Genomic DNA, 22,215 nt, shown 5'->3' with positions numbered 1-22,215 from the left:
TGCCCCGCCCACTGGTGGCCATGTTTTTTCACCGATCTGGACCATTTTCCAACTCGTCCGATATATCAATAAAACCAATGTTTTGACCAACTTTCATGATGATTGGGCAAAAATTGTGACTTCTAGAGAGTTTACAAGGTTTCTATATAGCCAAATAAGGAAAACTGCCCCCCCCCCCCCCCCCGGCAGCCATGTTATTCAACTGACCTGAACCATTTTCGAACTCAACTCTCATACCAAGGAAACAAATGTTCTGACCAAATTTCATGCAAATTGGGCCAAAAATGTGACTTCTAGAGTGTTCACATGTTTTCACTATATACATAAAGAGAAAAATGCCCTGCCCACTGGCGGCCATGTTTTTACACCGATCCGGACCACTTTCAAACTTGTCTGGGATATCAATAAAAACAATGTTTTGACCAACTTTCATGATGATTGGGCAAAAATTGTGACTTCTAGAGAGTTTACAAGGTTTCTCTATAGCCAAATAAGGAAAACTGCCCCCCCCCCCCGGCAGCCATGTTATTTAATTGACCGGAACCATTTTCGAACTCAACTCTCATACCAAGGAAACAAATGTTCTGACCAAATTTCATGCAAATTGGGCAAAAATTGTGACTTCTAGAGTGTTAACATGTTTTCACTATAAACATATTGAGAAAAATGCCCCGCCCACTGGTGGCCATGTTTTTTCACTGATCTGGACCATTTTCGAACTCGTCCGAGATATCAATAAAACCAATGTTTTGACCAACTTTCATGATGATTGGGAAAAAATTGTGACTTCTAGAGTGTTTACAAGGTTTCTCTATAGGCAAATAAGAAAAACTGCCCCCCCCCCCCCCGGCAGCCATGTTTTTTAACTGACCGGAACCATTTTCGAACACAACTCTCATATCAAGGAAACAAATGTTCTGACCAAATTTCATGAAAATTGGGCCAAAAATGTGACTTCAAGAGTGTTCACATGTTTTCACTATATACATACAGTCGAAACTGACCTAACGGTCACCTTAATTTACCGGTCACCTGCAGACAACGGTCAGTCTGGAATCCCCCGACGAAAAACACTCTATATTACACTTGAAATTAACGGCCACCTGACCATAACGGCCAACGGCCACTATATTCCACTCCGAAATTCATGTTTGACCTGAAATCAACGGTCACGTGTCAGTCGTCTCAAGTCGCGAAAATTAAAAACACAGCACATTATGTGTCCGTTTATTTCGCGTTTAAAGCGTCTGAAAGCGGTAATTGTCTATGATATTATAAAAGCGGCCCGCTGCGAGTAAACAAATTATAAGGTGTTGAGAAGGTTTCTTTTCCGGAGATAATTGTGGGGGTATCTTCAAAAGAAAATATATCAGAGTTTATGACTTGTTGAAAGTAATAATCGCTAAATTAAATGACCACTATTTCTTTGAATTAGAACGGTACAATTACACCGTACTATCAGTTTATGACACCGAATCCGCTTTTTAGACTTTTACGGACGTGATGTCAACGGAACGTGACAAGCTTTATTTACTGAATGAATGAGATGCATGAGTAAACAATTATACCAGCGTTGATAAAGTCAATGTTTAATTTAACAATATGAAATTAAATCAATCTAAAAGATATAATTCTCTATTAGTCAATGTACACGCGTAAGTTAATGCTGTTATTATGTTCTGTTAATGCAATGATCATTTGTTTCACACTGAATGCAAACGACTGGGTGGGGTAACGACATAGTAATACTACCAACTGACCAACCTTCTTAAAATTGTGATCCGAATTCAACGATCACCTGTGGACAACGGTCACTTTGATAATTTCCCTTGACTGACCGCTGAATTCAGGTTTGACTGTATAGAGAAAAATGCCCCGCCCACTGGCGGCCATGTTTTTTCACCGATCTGGACCATTTTCCAACTCGTCCGAGATATCATTAAAACCAATGTTTTGACCAACTTTCATGACGATTGGGCAAAAATTGTGACTTCTAGCGTGTTTACAAGGTTTCTCTAAAGCCAAATAAGGAAAACTGCCCCGCCCACTGCTGGCCATGTTTTTACACGGACCGGAACCACTTTTGAACTCGACCAACATATCATTAAGGCAAACATTTTGACAAAGTTACATGAAGATTGGGTATGAAATGTGACTTCTATAGTGTTTACAAGGATTTTCTTTTTTTTGACCAAGTGACCTAGTTTTTGACCCAGCATGACCCAGTTTCTAATTCGGCCGAGATTTTATTGGGGCAAAGCTTTTGACCAAGTTTCATGAAGATGGGAAAAGAAATGTGGCCTCTAGAGTGTTTACAAGCAAATGTTTACGGACGGACGGACAGACGGACGGACATACGACAGACAAAGACCGGTCAGAAAAGCTCACCTGAGCAATCAGGTGAGCTAAAAAATAAAACAAGAGCTGTCACCATAGGATGACTTATGCCCCCAATAAACGCTTGATAAAAGTTATGAGCTTTTTTCGAAACCTAAACGCAGATTTCGAAACCTAAACGCGGACCCTAAGTTCAAGGTCAAGGTCACAGGGGTAAAAGTTTGTGTGCGTATGGAAAGGCCTTGTCCATATACACATGCATGTCACATATGAAATTGCTATCTGAAGCGACATAGAAGTTATGAGTATTTTTCGAAACCTAAACGCAAAGTGTGACGGAAAGATGGACAGACAGACGGACGGACAATCCGATCACTATATGCCCTCCTTCGGGTGCATAAAAATGAATCCATCATTGAATCCACCATTGCATACCTTTCCCTAGATGTGTGTTGATGCTCATATATCGGGCAGTGCCCGTGAGACTTTTGTGTTCCCGGTATGGTATGTGTTTGTGTGTTTCTGGGTCGATATACTCCTTGGCGAGGCCAAAGTCTATCACATGGATGATATGCTGCTTCCTGTTTGACGTTCGCCCGATGATGAAGTTCTCCGGCTTCACGTCACGGTATATGAGATGCTTTGAGTGAATGTACTCCATTCGATGTAACTGAAAGTGGAAATTGAAAAGTTTGTATTTTCATGCGTCACCTCTTCAAATATCTACAGAATGTTTACAAACTGCAACTTCAATATCAGGCACAAACTCCTCGCAGTGGTAACCTACAGTAGGGATATGTACATTGTAGAAAATATTGACTGCTTTTTTAGTTCAATATATTAAATGAGTCGTGTTGTGAGAAAACTGTCAGTTATTATTATTAGATTGATGATTTGAATATTGCTTGTGTTGAGTAATGTACACAACATACAATCAAATGTATATGTATTCATATGACATTTTTAACCGGTTGCCCAATGTAATGTTCACAACATATAATCAAATGTATATGTATTCATATGACATTTTTAACCGGTTGCCCAATATTTATGATGTTATAGCCTCTTTAAGCATCATACTGATGGACATAAATCTATGGTGATTTCATTACTTCAATCCACTTACCAACATGACAGATTTATAGATTTACTTTCTTCTTTTGGTTAAAACAAAATCACAAAGGCTCTTGAATCTGTTTACATTGTCAAGCACCTTATCACGTTAATCAGCACACTAGATGTTTTCTTCAAAATTGAGTCATTTTATTGAAATATCCTCTATGTTAAAAACTGCTCACTTGATTCTCCTTTATTGCTGTAACTTTGAATAAAACAAGAGCACAGCATAACAGGTGCCACGGTCCGCTGCAAAAGCTTGTCAGATTTATTTTTTTTAGGTCACAGTGACCTTGACCTTTGACCTAGTGACCCAAAATGGGTGTGGCATGTAGAACTCATCAAGGTGCATCTACATATGAAGTTTCAAAGTTGTAGGTGAAAGCACTTTGATTTTAGAGGCAATGTTAAGGTTTTTGTTAAAGTTTTATATTAGAGGTCACAGTGACCTTGACCTTTGACCTAGTGACCCAAAAATGGGTGTGGCATGTAGAACTCATCAAGGTGCAACTACATATGAAGTTTCAAAGTTGAAGGTGGAAGCACTTTGATTTTAGAGCCTATGTTAAAGTTTGATATTAAAGGTCACAGTGATCTTGACCTTGTGACCCAAAAATGGGTGTGACGTGTAGAACTTATCAAGGTGCATCTACATATGAAGTTTCAAAGTTGTAGGTGGAAGCACTTTGATTTTAGAGCCATTGTTAAGGTTTTTAGCACGACAACTACGGTGGACGGCGGACAAGCTGGCTATGACAATAGCTCGGGGTTTCTCCGAAAACAGCCTCGCTAATAATATTTGCAACAAGAATATTTTTGTAATGAATTGCTTCAGAAATGGTTTTCAAACATAAGATGAGAGGGGAGCAGAGGAAGGGTTTAAAAATTATATTCAAAGTAAAATTATAGTTATCAAATTAATTTCACTAACCAATGTTGTAAGAAACAAGCCCATGCGTGAAATTAATATCCCCAGCAAAAACATTTTGTTAACGATGGGTGCACAACAAAAGAAAAAGTATACGTGAAGGGTTGTGCCTTTTCTTAATTATTTTTTTTAATCATTTGAACCTGTGATGGATTTGTAGCAGCCAATAAATTTAAGAAGTATCTTCTTTATGAACCATAAACATTTAAAGCTTTGTGAATTAAACCTAAAAGCAGCTCTAAAACAAGGGGAAATAACTCTTATAAAAGAATGGTTATGGTTCTTCTGAATTGCACTTGACATCTATAGAAAGTGAAGTTTCATGCTGAAATCTCTTATCGCATCTGGGATATTGCCCTGAAGTTACATAATACAAACAAGAAACCGTCGGAGATAGGTGATGCTCCTCAAAGGTTTTTTTTGTCACAATATTGCACTATATATTCAGATAAAAGGAAACGTCTTGAGGGCACAGTAGTTGGGGGGACAAGATTTTTTTTATAGAAAATTTCAAAGGGCCATAACTCTGTGAAAAAACATCCGACCAGAACCCGCTGATAATATGAACATCTCCTCTTGGTAGTGAAGGTTCCCATGAAGTTTCATTGAATTCCGGTCATTAGTTGCCGAGAAATAGCCCTGACAAAAATTGTGCACGGACGGACGGACACACAGACGGACAGATGAAGCGGCGACTATATGCTACCCCCAAAATAAATTTTGGGGGAGCATAAAAAAAATATGAAAATAACTCTTGTTTCGGACAGTGTAGGGTTATGGTTCTTGTGCATGGCATGTTGAAATCTTGTGTTATATCTGAGATTGCGGTTGGCATTTCTAGAAGAAAGTCTGGAAAATAAGTTGACATACAGAACAATACAATAAGCAAAAAGTTGTTCTTGTTAAAAAAATATATACAATTAACGAATACAATTAAAACAAGATGTGTTTGTGAAACACAATGTCCCCCTATATGACGTTTGACCTTGTAGGATGACCTTGACCTTGTGAAGGATGACCTTGACCTTTCACCAATCAAAATGGGCAGCTCTATGAGATACACATGCATGCCAAATATCAAGTTGCTATCTTTAATATTGCAAAAGTATTCATAAAATAAGTGATTTCGGCCACATATATTTGAGCTCTGACCTTGAAGGATGATCTTGACCTTGACCTTTCACCACTCAAAATGTGCAGCTCCATGAGATGCACATCCATGCCAAATATCAAGTTGCTATCTTCAATTTTGCAAAAGTATTTATAAAATAAGCGATTTGGGCCACATATATTTGACCTCTTACCTTGAAGGTTGACCTTGACCTTGACCTTTCACCACTCAAAATGTGCAGCTCCATGAGATACACATGCATGCCAAATATCAAGTTGCTATCTTCAATATTGCAAAAGTATTCATAAAATAAGCGATTTGGGCCACATATATTTGACCTCTGACCTTGAAGGATGACCTTGACCTTTCACCACTCAAAATGTGCAGCTTCATGAGATACACATGCATGCCAAATATGAAGTTGCTATCTTCAATGAAGCAAAAGTTATTGCAAAATGTTAAAGTTGGTGCAAACAGACCAACAGACCAACGGACCAACAGACCAACAGACAGACAGGGCAAAAACAATATGCCCCCCACTACTATAGTGGGGGACATAAAAAACAACAATTTTATAATGTCAAATTTCATGTCATCAACACTTTATCCAAAGTTCTTTAATTAAGAATTTATCATAATGCGTCTTTCATCTTCATTTAATGTACTTTTCTGGGTTAATAATGTAGGACATTTTTTTTGTTTATGATCCTGTAATGACATTCGTGTCTGCTTTGGTTGACAACAAACATTTAGAACAGTGAGGCAAATTTATCAAAATAAACAGAAGCAAAACATTTAACAACAATTAAAATTTACACAATTTACAAAAACAAACATGTAGTCATGTTTAAGAATATAGTCCATTTTATTGTGTACAGCTAGGTTAACAATTAAAATGCATGTTGCTACATGCAAGTAAATCCCATAAAGCTTTCATATGAATTACAAATTTATAAACTTATTTTTACCTAAAATTATATTTTTTAACAAATATCAATTACTGACAAGAAACATGTCTGTGGACATACAACTTATGTAAATAAATTAGAAAATCACACTATGTAAGTGCTTATTTGGTTTGCTGTGGGGCTATATTTAAACATATAAGTATCATATCCTATTCAAATATAGCCTCACTGTATGTTTACGCATATATAAGCATGACAAGTGTAATTGTTTAAGCAGGAGGACGCGTTAAGTGTGGGTACCTACAGTATTAATCGTATGCCATGTCAGCTCTAAAAATACATTCATAGTTCTATGTATGGTATGGCGAATGGCATTCAGCATCTAACAAAAGAAACCACTCAGACCTGACGTGTGACTATTTCACAGTTGTAGACACGATCAGACTTGTTTTCCTTAAACAAATTAACATGCAGTACTTGTTTATCTGAACACACCCAATGTACTCATCACTGGTTTTCCTGTGTGCACTTGCCTTGGAAGTCATTTCCTTAATTGTGTTTGAAGTATGACTGTTATGCTATGATTCGAATAATAAAAACATTCAAGAAGAATTTACTTATATTTATAATTTGATCTTTAAATGTATGTCATATCAGACATATATAGGTAGAAATCTATTTTGTGAATACAATTTAATAGCAAACACATTCAAGTGGTAAAGGTTAAACTAATAAAGCAAAAAATGTATGATAAATAAGGGGATTTACCAATTAAGGGCTTCGTTCCAACAATGGCAAGAACTGTTAAAAAGCCAAATCAATTAAGTAAACAATACTTTACTTATTCTTCAACAGATCTTAACCCACTTTTTTCATTTATCAGTCAGGAAGCTCTTTCCCAAACAAAATGACCATAGTTATACGATTTTCTTCCAACATAAGGGAAAAAGTCCCCCAAGGGACAAAAAAGCCCTAAAATGTCAAACGATTATTATGTGATTATTATTTTGGAAAATCCAACCTAATCTAGCAAATCTGACAAGGTCTAACCAAACATGAATAACAATATATCATTACTACATGTATATAATTACTATCGAACATGAATATGACCTTTTATCCAGACAGTACATGTTACTTGTCAATAATGATCAAACAAGCACAGCTCTAACCATGACAACCATAGGCACAATTTAAAGGGACATTCATACTGCAATTTGCATACATATACTTGACAGGTTATAATGCACCTAATGGATTTTGTAGTCTTGGTTTAATTAAGAATTCAAGTGCCATGTTGAACATTGAATTCTTTGGCACTAATGCAATAACACTTGAAAGTAGACTCAAATAACCATAGATGTTTTTTGTTTTTTTAATTCACAGAAATAATTTAAGTTTTCTGATTTTTAAACCATAGCATTCTCCAGTTTACATTGATGATATATAGCATATAGCATTACAATAAGATTCTTGCAAATGGAACTCTCACGGGAACCAATGTTCAAACTATGGCCCAAGTAGGATTTAGCCTTATATCGATTGTTCATACGAGATGTGCAAATATTCAATTTCAAGCTAGGAAATAATAATCTTTCGCAGTATTATGGTAAATACAAAATAAGAAGCCTTATATAAACAGCAGCAGCTGTACTATGGATTTTATATTAACATTATGTCTACTTTAAGAAACCCGTGGCAAAAGTTTCTAGATTTTTACATAAGGTACTTAAAAAAACAAATTAGAACAGTTTTTAACTAGAGCTTTGTCGATGACGTGATGAATACCCCCCACTTGCCTCATTGACACAGAATATTTTGCATGTTTCTTCACAAAAAACAGCGGACACCATGCTCAATGTTAAAAACGCACTGAGTGACTCCGTGACCTAGTTTTTGACCCGGCATGGCCCATGTTCAAACTTGGCCTAGACATCATCTAGATACAACTTCTGACCAAGTTTGGTGAAGCTCTGATGAAAAGTACTTGAATTAGAGAGCAGACAACATGCTGAATGTTAAAAACGCACTAAGTGACCCCGTGACTTAGTTTTTGACCCGGCAAGGCCCATGTTCAAACTTGGCCTAGATATCATCTAGATACAACATCTGACCAAGTTTGGTGAAGATCGGATGAAAACTACTTGAATTAGAGAGCGGACACGGACCGGCAGACCAACAGACCAACCTACCGACCGACTGACAAGCTCACTCCTATTTACCCCCCTAAACTTCGTTTAGTGGGGGTATAAAAATGCTTAGGCAGAATCTAGCAATGTAATATGCTGAGAGGTTTCCAGGGCCACGGACAACCTGATCCGCGGAAAAATCACACCCCTTCAATGCATAAAATGTTTTTCTTCCTCAATATTAAACATTGATATGTTCAACACCTGTTCATGTAACCCTTTAACATAATAAGAACTATTGCCAATTACTCAGGAAAAACATTGACACAGTTACATTTAATATCAGTGATGATTTAATGCACACCAATAGTAATGTGATATTAAGGAGAGACTCCAGACAGAAAAGAAAGTGGAGGTTCAAAACAAACATGAACATGTATCAGCATGAGAACTATTTCAAAAGACATCATTTACATTTGCAAGGTCAAAACTATTTCCAAGGACATTTAACCATTTGAAATGCTATGATTGTTTTCAACAAAAAAATTAACATTTGAACTGTTTCTAAGGAAATATTACTATTTGAACAAATTTTGATTTGAAAGGTCAGAACTGTTCTCTTGGGCATGTTTTCATTTGAACTGCTTTCATGAACACAAAATTACCATTTGGGTTGTTTCAAGGAAATAAAACCAGTTGAATGATATTCAAGTGTATATTATTTACCATTTGAGTGGCTGAACTGTTTTCCAGGGCATAATACCACATGAACTGTTTCAATAATGTATTACCATATGACAATGTTCAATGCTATTTAGGACTTGTCACTATATTTTTAAAATTCCAACTTCAAACGCGAGAACTGATTTCAGAGGCATTTTACTATAAGAAATCACAAAATGATGTAATTACATATTACAAGACTACAATAAATATTTTTGAAGGACAGGGATCTAGGGACTTGGGTAAGTCCTGCAATACCTGCATATGAGATTGTGAGTATTTCCACACAAGTTTCATAGACAAATCACCATTTCAACCATTTTCATGGACCAAGTACCATAAGAACCATTAACATAGGAATATTTCCGTTCAGGGCTGTGAAATTCAATTGTTCAATTTGACCAACTTGGGAGATTTCAGTTCTAGGGCAAGTGCACTATTTTATCTTAATTGCCAGCAGAAATCTTGAAAATAAAGGAAAATCAACCATAGTTATTGTCCAACCTTATTCATTTTTGTCATAACAATGCATCTGACAGCATTCAGTAAGAAACATTTCACGAAATCTTCTAATGATTAATCCAAAGTAATTCTTGACATCAAAAGTAAGCCATAGTATCATTTCCACCTTCCAGGTGAAGGCCACAGTAAGAAAGTACCCCTAGTTAGGTGGTCTCCATTTCAATCATTCCCAAAATAGCCAACACGGCAAGTATTTTTTGTGTTTTTGTCTGAAAACCAGGCAAGTTAAAGAAAATTTCTGTGAATAATACACAAGGGTGTGATTAAAGAGAAGTCTGAGAGGAGAAAATGTAGATTGATTTTTTACAAGATGTGTATTACGGGGTGTCAAACCTCTTAAACAAGAGGGCCTGAAAGGCCCAAAGTTGCTCACCTGAGATAAGATATTATTGGGACAAATCTTCTGACCAAGTTTCACGAAGATTGGAAAATAAATGTGGCCTCTAGAGTGTTAACAAGGTTTTACTATAGCCATATAAGGAAAAATGCCCCACCCCCTGGCAGCCATGTTTTTCAACCAACCGGCATCATTTTTGAAGTCATCCAAGATATTATCGGGATGAATCTTCTGACCAAGTTTCATGAAGATGGGACAGTACATGTGGCCTCTAGAGTGTTTACAAGATTTTACTATAGCCATATAAGGAAAAATGCCCCGCCCCTTGGAACTTGCCATTTTTTTCAAGCAACCAAAATTATTTTCAAACTCATCCAAGATAGCATTGAGACCAATCTTCTGACCAAATTCATGAAGATTGGACAATAAATGTGGCCTCTAGAGTGTTAATAAGGTTTTACTATAGCCATATATAGCCATATAAGGAAAAATGCCCCGCCCCTGGTGGCCATGTTTTTAAAGCAACCAAAACCATTTTCAAACTCATCCAAGATATCACTGGGACAAATCTTCTGACCAAGTTTCATGATGATCGGAAAACAAATATGACCTCTAAAGTGTTAACAAGGTTTGACTATAGCCATTTAAGGAAAAATGCCCCGCCCCGTGGCGGCCATGTTTTTTAACCAACCGGCATCATTTTAGAACTTGTCCAAGATATTATTGGGATGAATCTTCTGACCGAGTTTCATAAAGATCAGACAATAAATGTGGCCTCTAGAATGTTAACAAGATTTTACTATAGCTATATATAGCCATATAAGGAAAAATGCCCGCCCCTTGGCAGCCATGTTTTTCAAGCAAACGTAACCATTTTCGAACTCATCCACGATATCATTGAAACCAATCTTCTGACCAAATTTCATGAAGATTGGACAATAAATGTGGCCTCTAGAGAGTGAACAAGGCAAATGTTGACGTCGCACAACGCACGACGGACAAAAGGCGATCACAAAAGCGCACCATGAGCACGTTGTGCTCAGGTGAGCTAAAAAGGCATACAAATAAACACCTTTGAGAACTTGACATCAAATAATACATCTTTAAATCTTTTTTTCTTCCAGCGATTTTTTTGTCCTATTGGGAAAAGTACCCGTACCTGTCTATTGGGAAAAATTGAGTCGTGAAAACCTCAAAATTGGGAAAAATTGAGTCGTGAAAAAATTGAAATTGCGAAAAATGCGTTGTGAAATCTTTAAATTGGGAAATTAGTGTGTTTGATTTTTTGCTTACAAATACCTTAAAATTGAGAATAACTGATGTCAAGTTGTTAACATTTTATTTACTAAGGTTCTAGCCATAGAGCTTCATACGTAAATTAATTAAAGTTCATTTAAAAAATAATTTAACCTTCATTTGGGAAATATGTAATTTTTCCCAGATTGGGAAAGTGCCGTTTTCCGGTACTTTACACAGAAGGAAAAAAATTGCTGTCTTCATTACCAAGGATGCAATTAAACAGTTTTTATTGGGGTAATTCCATAATGTTTGCAGTTAAGATTCTAAATCACTATTAAAAGATGATGGAAATCTTTCTAATTTGCTAAATGTTTGTACGTTCACAATATGATCAGCACCTATTAAAGTTTTCAAATAACATGCATTTCAACAAGATGTTGAAGTGGACGATGTTACACATGGAAGACATGCCCTACATAAGAAAATATAAGAACCATTTCCAAGGACATTTTAAAATTAGTATCATTAGTAAAATTTTTAATGACATATTACCAGAAGTACCATTGTCAAGGACACGTAAACATTGATACCATCATCAAGGAAATATAACCATTGATACCATTGTCAAGGACATATAACCATTGGTACTATTGTCAAAGACATATTATCATTGGTACCATTGTCAGACATATTATCATTGGTACCATTGTCAAAGACATATTATCATTGGTACCATTGTCAAAGACATATTATCATTGGTACCATTGTCAAAGACATCTTATCATTGGTACCATTGTCAAGGCCATATAACCATTGGTACAATTGTCAAGCACATATCACAATCGGTACCATCGTCACATATAACTATTGGTACCATCGTCAAGGGCATATAACTATTGGTACCATTGGCAAGGACATATAACAATTGGTACCATTGTCAAGGCCATATAACCATTGGTACAATTGTCAAGGAGTCAAGGACATATAACCATTGGTACCATTGTCAAGGACATTTAACTGTTGGTACAATGGTTAAGGACATATAACCATTGGTACAATGTTCAAAGACAAATTACCATTTGGTACAATTGTCAAGGAGTACAAGGACATACAACCGTAAGTACCAATATTTAGGACATAATATATTGGTACCATCCTCAAGGATATATAACCATTGGTTCCATAATAACCATTGTTACGATTGTCAAGGACAAATTACAATTGGTACCATCATCAATAATATATAACCATAGGTACCATTGTCAAGGACATACTACCATTAGTACCATCTTCAAGGACATATAACAATTGGTACAATTGTCAAGGACATATAACAATTGGTACCATCGTCAAGGACATATAACCATTGGCACCATTGGCAAGGACAAATAACCATTGGTACCATTGTCAAGGACATATCACCATTGTCAAAGACATATATCCATTGATACCATTGTCAAGGACATATTACCATTGGTACCAATGTCAAGGACATATTACCATTGGTACCATTGTCAAGGACATATAACTAATGGTACCATTGTCAATGCCATATAACCAATGGTACCATTGTCAAGGACAATAACCATTGTCAAAGACATATTAGCATTGGTACCATTGTCAAGGACATATAACTAATGGTGCTATTGTCAAGGACATATAACCAATGGTACCATTGTCAAGGACAATAACCATTGCCAAGGACATATAAGCATTGGTACCATTGTCAAGGACATATTACCATAAGAACCACAGTCAAAGACATATTATGACTGATACCATTGTCAAGGATATATTACACAAGTTCCATTTTTAAGGACCTATCACTATTTATACTATTTAGAAGGACATTTCATAATTAGCACAATATTGAAGGACATATTACCATTTGAACTGCCAGCATGAGGACCGTTTTCAGGGAGAACTTCCTGTCACAGAGGTCAAACAGGTCCTCAAGGCTCGGCCCCAGTAGCTCCAGCACAAGGGCGTTGTACTTCCCACATGGGCCAAAGTAGTACACGTTTGGTATACCCTCTGAAACATTACCAAGCATTCATTACTGGGTGATAGCAGAGGGATCATGACAAATATATATTGAAAATAAATTGTTTTAATCGTTGAATTAAAATGTATTTCGCGGAAATTTAAATTAATATTTGGAACTACCAGGGCTTACTCTGGCAAAGGCTACCCATTTGACCATATAAAGATTTTAACGGGCTGCCATTTTCTCTTAAATAAATCCCACAAAATAGTCCAAATTACAAGAATTTTGGAATGGAGAGGCAAACATTTCAGCCAGATGAAGCCCTGACAATACTAGCGTCAATGAAAAGATATAAACATTCTAACAGGCAGATATTTTGAAATTGGACTGAAATCTAGCGCGATATTTACAATGTTGAGAATGCGAAATGTATGCGTCACAGCAGAGAAATCAATAGGACAGGAAATATTATTGTGGAAGAAATATTTCTATTCGCCTGGGATTGGATCCAATAAACAAAATGCTGACTTATCATCCAGAAATACTTTCAAGGCTTAGATTTTCATTTCACACTGTGATACAGTTTTTGCCGTTGTCTGTGAAACTAGGCGTAATCACACTGTACACTATGTACTCATAGCCCACGCATATATACATTTCAATACCATTTCAGTTTATGTCAATCTAATATGTTGATGTTAGACATAGAAATGTTCAAATACAAAAAAACAATTTACACAAAATAAAACATCCAAAAGGTGAACACTACTGTAAAATGTTTCACATCTCATTTTATGTCACTCCCATTGTGCAATTTTACTTTACAAGATTCCACATGTATGACAAAGGAACAAGAAATTGAATTAACCCCGCAAAAACATACCAATATGTGTATGGGATGGGTTCACTAATGGAATTAATTCCATAGTTAGACTGGGACAATGTTCATTACCAGCATGTACATGCATAACTGATTGGCCATTATTCTACATTAATATTGGTCTATGTTACAGGGTTGTCATTATGATTGTAAACAAAGGATTATTTTGGAAAAGTAACCGATTCGACCGGGGGTCAAGGGGGCCGCCTAAGCCCCCTTGTAGGTCCAGGGCAAGGCCCTGGTAGGGAGGTCAGGTGGGCAAAGCCCCCCGACCGAAAACGAATTCTAGACATTTTAGGGACAAAATACTGCTATTCTCAGAGCATAAAAAGTTAAAATGAGGTCTCAAAAAAAAAGAAAATTTTAAGATGTTCACATTTTTAGTATACTGTACAATGTAAAAACATATTATATTGATAGATCTTTGCATGTTCCAATTCTATCCATTACCCGATAATCCAGTATCAGGGGTTTTTCTGCACTGTCTGCGCCTCCGGACAACGGAGGCATTCCCAAAGCAAACGGACCCGTTCCCAATCGAATTTTGATTACATATTTCCAAATTCCAAAAAAAAAAAATCTTTCAAAATCGTAAAAAGTAAACATAATTTATATCGAAAGAGTGACTTCCCTTCATCCGCGACGTAATTAAGCCTTTAGCGACTCAGATTTTAGGTGTATTTGCCGGATGCATCTGCCAACATTGACAGCGATAAGGTTCGAACTGTTCCGCATTATAACAAGTATATAGAGCCGCACAATACACATTCTAGTCCAAATCTGTAGACGCCTATTTTCAAGCATGGCTTCCCATAACGATAAGTACTACAGCAAAAAAACAAGAAAAAGAGATGCAAAAGGATGTTCGACGTAACGTCGATGTTTGCGAAAATCGCTGAATCTTCTACTCCCTCTAGTAACCCCGAACAAGCAGTGCAAGCAAGTGAAATACCCATGGCTGTTCCATTGTCCGACTCGGTCGATAATTCTTCTTCGGAGCCTAGTAAGAAAGTTGTTGTTCAGTCTCCAAGTTCAAGTTCATCAAATGCAAAAGACAGAAAGCAAAGAAAAATCATGCTGTGACTTGTGTGACTTACTTGCCTGTTACCAGTGTTTGTTTTTGAAGACAAAATAACAAATAAAAACATGTTTTTTTTGTAAAACCACTTACTTATTTAAGCATGATAAAATTCCCAAATTGACCGTTTCATCGACTCGAAAATTCCCAAAATGGACAATTTTGTCGATAAAAATTCCCAATTTGGTCAGACTCCTTTTCCCAAAATAGGCAGAAAAAACCCTGAGTATTATTACGATTTCTTTTTTTCAAAACCAAATTACGCCCAATTTTGACGTTGAATGTCGTCCGCCATTTAACGCAAGTGCATATACAAATTGAATTGTGGGTTGGGGAATTCCCATTGAACATGCGTGAATCACGTGACGGGATTTGAGAGCATTGAGAACCGTTTATATTTAGTAATTACAACAAGTCAACCACTCAATCTAAACTGTTACATGTACAGGGCTCACGCTGGGCTCAAATTTTAGGGAGAAGTGACTTCTCCCTGGACACTGATTCAGGGAGAAGTGAGGAGACTTCAGGGAGAAGTGAGGAGACTTCAGGGAGAAGTGGGGTTTGCCTGTAGGGCGTTACAACACACATATATGTGTATCACATTATTGCAGAATACCACTGTAGTACACATAATAATATATCTTTTGTGTATCTTAATATTTCTAGCAGATCTAATGAACCAAGTAATAATAGACACAACAGATAAATAACCATAATTTTACTAGCTCTATATTCAATCCATTTTGATGTAAATATATATGATATTTTAAGGACTAAAGTATTTCAAAGATAATATGTTTATGAAGCTGTAGCCAACATAATCTTAGAGCAGATAAATATTTATGTTAGTAATATTACGTTTAACATATGCTTTGTTAATGTGTGTTTGCAACATATGAACAAAACATATGTTAAATGAAATATTTCATGTATACCAAGAACTTAAAGTAAACAATAAATGGAATAAAAGTATCAACACTACTGATTTGTTTACAACTCATAAAGCGCTTCCAAAAGCTTGGAAGTCCTGACATCCAAGCCTTAAATTTTGGACGTCCCAGACATAAACAGTTGGAAGTCCCATTTTTATTTCAATGAATGTTTTAGTTATCGCTACCGTATGTGTTCATCGCTGGATACACACATGTTACAACTCTATCCATTGACCCATAGTCCAGTATACGAGTGACTTTAATTTATAATTAGTAAATTGACGTATTTTTTCTTTAGTTTCAATGAGTCAATATTTTCTCATTGTGTGCATTAATGCCGATGTAAATTTTTCATTCTAAAATACTGCATGTACTGAGTTGCGCGTCTATATTTAGTTACAGCACATTGTCTTTTTTAACACGCACGCTTTCCACGCTTTTCATGTGTGGAGTTTGACAGACGTCAGCAACAATTTCGCGCTCTTACGCTGAGATTTGTAGTAGCAAATATTATTACATGATTGTGGAAGAATGGTGTAATTCAGTTCTATAAATGGGCGTGATGAAATATACTTGTACGGAAATGAAATTGTTACCACATAAACAATTTAATGGATATTGTTTTCACAACTTACTTGCCATACGTAATTGATCGCTCACCATTTGCATTTAACTTTTCATTAGTAACAGTTACAGTAATTGTTTGCGGTAAAAAGGTGTGATAATGATGCCCGACACCGTCTCTAATGTACTGTTTATATACCGTTGTATATTACGTAAGTGGTAAAACTGTGATTCCCTGTTAATCAATCTGCGATAAACGCTTACTTCATGACTGCATCAATCAAAACAATGGTCACTAGTTACCCCGCCCTCATACGCACTCTTGTTACCGATTGGACGCCGAACTACACAGTTTGGAGACTGGAAAGTTACCTGAGAATTTCTCATGGTACATCTGTGTCAGCGAACATTACTGTGTAACGTGATTCGATACGCCCGTCACGCTATCTCTTTTCAGTGGATTATCTATTAGTAATTACCCCATATGGCGATTAAAAGCGGAGTTTTTGAAGAGAATGACCCATTCTACTGTTGTGATTTGTACGTCCCGTGTATTAGAAAACAGAATACATGCGGATTAATTGGAGGTCCAAGTGACGATTTGTTAACAAATTACGGTGAGAGGAGACTGGAAGTCGCTTTTTATCTACAATTTCTTAAATTTTAGGCGAAGTTTGGCGTAAGAAAGCAACTAAGTCGCTCACATCGCCCCCTAGCGCGAGCCCTGATGTACGGTACCTCCTTTCAGAAAAGTTTGCGAAAGTGAAAGTGAATTTCTGAGAATAAAAACGCGCCTGTCTTTAAATTTTACCGAGTACTTTTCATTCCAGATTATGATATAACTTGTCAGGTCATTCATGCATGAAGACCTATATGTATGCATAGTTTGGCAATCTCAAAACACGTTATTTACCTACTTATTACATTATGTGTTATGACCATTTGTATAACAAAATGCATTATTTAATTGAAGTATTTTCAAATGCGTATAATTAAATGTGTTATCTGAAATCTTTTTCAGATTTCATTATTCATGGAAAATTAAGAAAATTCTAGCAACAGAGACCCATTTCTCGTGTTTTTCATGTACAGATGAAAATCACACCAAAGTTAGACTTCATGTATAACATCACGTCATTCTTCCTCGGAGAAAGCGTGGACTTAAATATTTAGATGCTGAATAACAACTTTGTAGCGCAGAGGTCGCTAATATCTTTTATTTTGGTAGAAAATCGAAGAGCATTTTTTAATATGTGGAAACCTTTTCTCTAACTAAAAAAACTAGTTAATTACGCTCTACAGTGCAACATTCGTTGAAATACGGTCAGTAATAATCTGTGAAATGTACAGCTATTTGATACAATTTCACGTGGGGTTGGCTATATTCGGCTGCCTGAGCGCTGATTGGTTGACGTGCTTACCAAAAATTTGATTGACAGCTGGAAAAATCAATATTGGCCACTCGCTGAGAAATTCATTGAAAACAGTAGCTCTTAGGCGGAGTTAATGGACTGACTGAATGACCGGGTGTCGCTCTACTATAGTACGGTTATTCCGCGTCAATTATTGTCGGTTTGCATGATCAAAACTTCCGATTGCAATTTTAAAGATTCGGGAAAAACAACCGATTTTCTGGCGATTTTAACCGATGAATTCGATCGGCAATCGGTTAATAATGACAACCCTGTGTTACTATGCCTATACCCACATTGCAACCAGCATTCATAACATTTTGCATGCCACAATAAAGTTGGTAAAAAATTGTCCCAATGGTATAAGGGGGATGTTTATTCAACAATTATCTTGTCAGCTTAAATCAACCTCCTCAATTGATAGATGAGGGTCAATGAAATATTATATAAGTATTGCTTAATTAATTTAGCAAGGTAAAATCGGACCCTCCTCTTCCTCTTCTGACAGATGTGTGGGTGTCAATAAATAGAAGTGGTAACCACCACCCCTTCCACATTGATAAATGACCCACCTCATACTTAAATGGGTTCAATGCAATATGAGGCAATCATAGCTCCAGAACAGCCTGCGCAGTCTACCCTGTCATCTTGTGAGACCATGGAAACTTGCATGTTTTTCACATACATGAAAGAATTGCATGTTTATCACATAAGAACGAATTTCTCTTCATGTGAGCTCAAATGATTGTCAATGCATAGATGTGTAAATATAGACGTGCACCCCCACCCCTTCTCTCTTTTAAAACCCTTCTCTCCAAGGAATGAGTATCTGTGTATGTGGAGCTCTCCCCAGCTTCAAAGAAATGGCTAATGAAAAAACCAATCTAATAAGGGCATCAAAACTGCTTGTATTCCTGGTCGATGGACAATATTGCAATAGTCTATCTCAGCAGTATTTGATATATTGGCTGCCTTATTTCTTTATTGTGAAGGATGGTAGTGGACTACTGATACAATCATACCTTGAAGGCATGTAGATAATGGACAATGGAATATTACAGCAAGAATTGAAGCATTCCAAATATTCATCAGTTTAATTGATAACATGAATCAACTATTTTTCTTTTTAGACAACAAAAACAGTAATTAATTAATTATGTTTTAGACCAGAGGAAATAGTGTATCTACAGTCATGTTTTATACCCCACCATTTACCAATTTCATATGACCAAAGCCACACAAAAATGCCATTTAGAAAGATGACCCAATTTGATGAACCCATATTTTGAACTGTCCATAATTGATGCAAAAAATTGGGGTCAAAAGGTTACACAAGCATGAAGTAAGAGCATTTAGTAGTAAACAAACTCAAGTTAATTCAAGTAGTATGTTCACTATGTTAAAGTTGGAGCGCCAACAACCTCTCAGCTTTCAACAGTTCATTAAATATGAAAGAAATTCCTTGTTCAAAAGCAGGAAATAAAATAATAATTCTTGTATATTCAAAATATCATATTTAATCTAATAACAGAACATAATTACATAAATTAAGAACATAAACAAATTTTATTTGATAAAACTTATGTTTAAAGCAGTCAGTCCAATTTCAAGGTAATTTTAACCAGCTCATTTACGTTTGTTTATGGCAACTCAGAGTTAAAAGAACCATTATTTTCAAAGTAATAAAACCTCTGTATTTAAATGTAAGGTCACATAGTAGAATATTTAATAATATCATTAAAGCCGGCATCTCATCATATTACTCAGCTTACATTATGTTTATCAGTGTTCATTCTCAGGCTTTTTCCGCCCTATGCCACAGGTCCGAAATTCGGCCCCATTCCCAATGCAAATCTGTTTTTTTTTCCCAATTGAATTTTTTTTTCCCAATTCAAAAAAAAAAAATTGTTTTTTTTTTACCTTAAAATATATAAGTTAACCTGATCCAGTGTACAAAATAGAAAGTGTTGCATAATTAAATTATCTGTTGCCTTGAATTTGTTTAAAAAACTGTAAAATATGTTAATGATTATTTAAGACTTTCCTTATTTTCCTCAAAATCCGGCGCTTCACACGATTTTTTTCACCTCAAAAAAGGTCAGGCCTTTTCCCCAAATTCAGATTAAAAAACCTGCACTTATCTCACATGTTCATAATACTTTGTAAAAAAAAAACAACAACATCATACCATAATACTTTGTAAAATTTTAATAATAAGTTATCAAAATAGTCGTTATTTACCAGTTAACGGCTTCTTGGAAATATAAGAAACACTATTTACATGCGATAATTTGTCCCAATTGAGCCATTTTTGCGAATAATTTTTTTCCCAAAATGGGGGTTTTCACGACGCGAAATTCCCAAAATTCCAGTGTGGCGTATTCCCAAAATGGAGCGGAAAAAGCCTGATTCTGGGCAGCGCCATTGTGGGATTCCCGCATCGAAACATTAATGGGCGCAATCTAAATAATATCAGTGGGCCATTCGGGCCCATACATAATAGGCGCCATAAAAATTATATCAGTGGGAGATTTTATTATAAAAAACAAAGCGACGGAATCGTACTGAGAACTCTAAACACGGGTCTGCTGAGTCGAAATGTAGGTGGAAAATAACTGTTGCTTGGCTACCGCGGGCGCACTGTGTTGAATCCTGCACTTCCATTGGTTTATAGATGTCACATGTCAGCAAACTGTGTATATGTCATCAGAAAGTGTTGAAACGTTTGTCAACATATTTTGTTGCGATTTTCAAACATTTTTAAGAAACAATAAAGTGTTTAAACATGTCAAAGCCTAAAGCAGAAAAGGAGAGCAGCGAGAGACGAACTCTCCTACATTTTTTAAACAAAAAAACAAGGGAAAGTGAAAGGAATTCTGATCAGTATGATGGCAAAACAGCAGATGCATCGGCCGAAGCGAGTAGGCCTACATCGTCTGCTGGTAAAGCAAACAAATGTTGAAACCTTCGGAAAATGAAGAAGATCATAAATTCCAGAAAGGTTGGTAATATAAATTTACTTGGTTTTCGTACGATGACAAAAATAATTTAATGTTTTGTGACATTTGTAAAAAGCATAGTAAAAGTTACATTTTTAACGGCTGTTGAATTTTCGGACAAGTACATTTTGTACTCTGAATAGACATGCAGCTGGAAGTTATCATACATCCTGCAACCAGGTGGCCCCTACATAATCTTTAAATGGCCCACTAAATTTATGGCTGATGGGCCATTGGCCCACCGGCAATCTGGCCCAGAATGAACACTGGTTTATAACTTATGATGTTTGCTCAATTTCAACTCCTAGGTAGAACCAGTCCCAGGTGTCTTAGAGGGATATCATTTTAAATTCAGCCTTCAAAACTTGCACTCGTCCATTCAATACTTGTGTGTTTGAGTAAAAATAAAATTTGCCAACCAAAATATTATGATAGTAGGGCAAATTAAATACCAGACCAAAAATCAGGGATATAAACAACAACATTTTTTTCAATTATTAATGTCCTAAATATTTATACAATAAAAAAGCATCTAACCAGTTTTTATTTGGATTTCATGACATTAGAAAACTTTGATGTGCACCTAGTCTCATCAAAACCAATTGAATTTTTACTTAAGTTCATACTTATTGGAGAAGAACCATATTTTTGCCATTTGTCCACAAAAAACATTCAAGAGCAAATCAGATATGCCCAAGAGGTCTTTCTATGCATCATGTCTGACGAAAAATGCTTAATAAATATGAATTGTATTTAATTATAAGTGTCAAACTTTTTTATATTAACATATTCAAATATCGACTTCTCATCATAACATGTATGACAATTAAGAATCCCACTTCTGCTCACTTTTTCTATCTGATATTTTCAAGCTAGTTAAACAGACCTGATCAAAAAGCAAAAACAACTGATCCCAAACCATAATTGTAAAAAAATTGCCATTTTCCCAAAAAAAGAAGAAAGAAATTTTTAGAAAGAAGTGTCTAATGATAATTATATCTAAATTGTTTTTT

At 36.0% G+C, this 22,215-nt stretch overlaps 1 protein-coding gene across 15 annotated transcripts in view; it reads right to left on the bottom strand.

Moving 5' to 3' along the window:
- The window catches only part of LOC127878214 (casein kinase I-like), a 79,734-nt gene that overhangs the window by 29,444 nt on the left and 28,075 nt on the right, over positions 1–22,215 (bottom strand). For all 15 annotated transcript variants that reach the window (XM_052424716.1, XM_052424714.1, XM_052424715.1 and 12 more), the window contains 2 exons: positions 13,236–13,384; positions 2,773–3,007 (listed from right to left, as the gene is read on the bottom strand). In XM_052424716.1, coding sequence (XP_052280676.1) covers positions 2,773–3,007; positions 13,236–13,384 — 384 coding nt within the window. The remainder of the gene's footprint in view (positions 1–2,772; positions 3,008–13,235; positions 13,385–22,215) is intronic.

The sequence above is a fragment of the Dreissena polymorpha genome, chromosome 4, assembly GCF_020536995.1.
Source record: "Dreissena polymorpha isolate Duluth1 chromosome 4, UMN_Dpol_1.0, whole genome shotgun sequence".
Lineage (NCBI taxonomy): Eukaryota > Metazoa > Mollusca > Bivalvia > Myida > Dreissenidae > Dreissena > Dreissena polymorpha.
The sequence above is the reverse complement of the archived record's forward strand: the minus strand, read 5'-3'. Positions and strand labels throughout refer to the sequence as shown.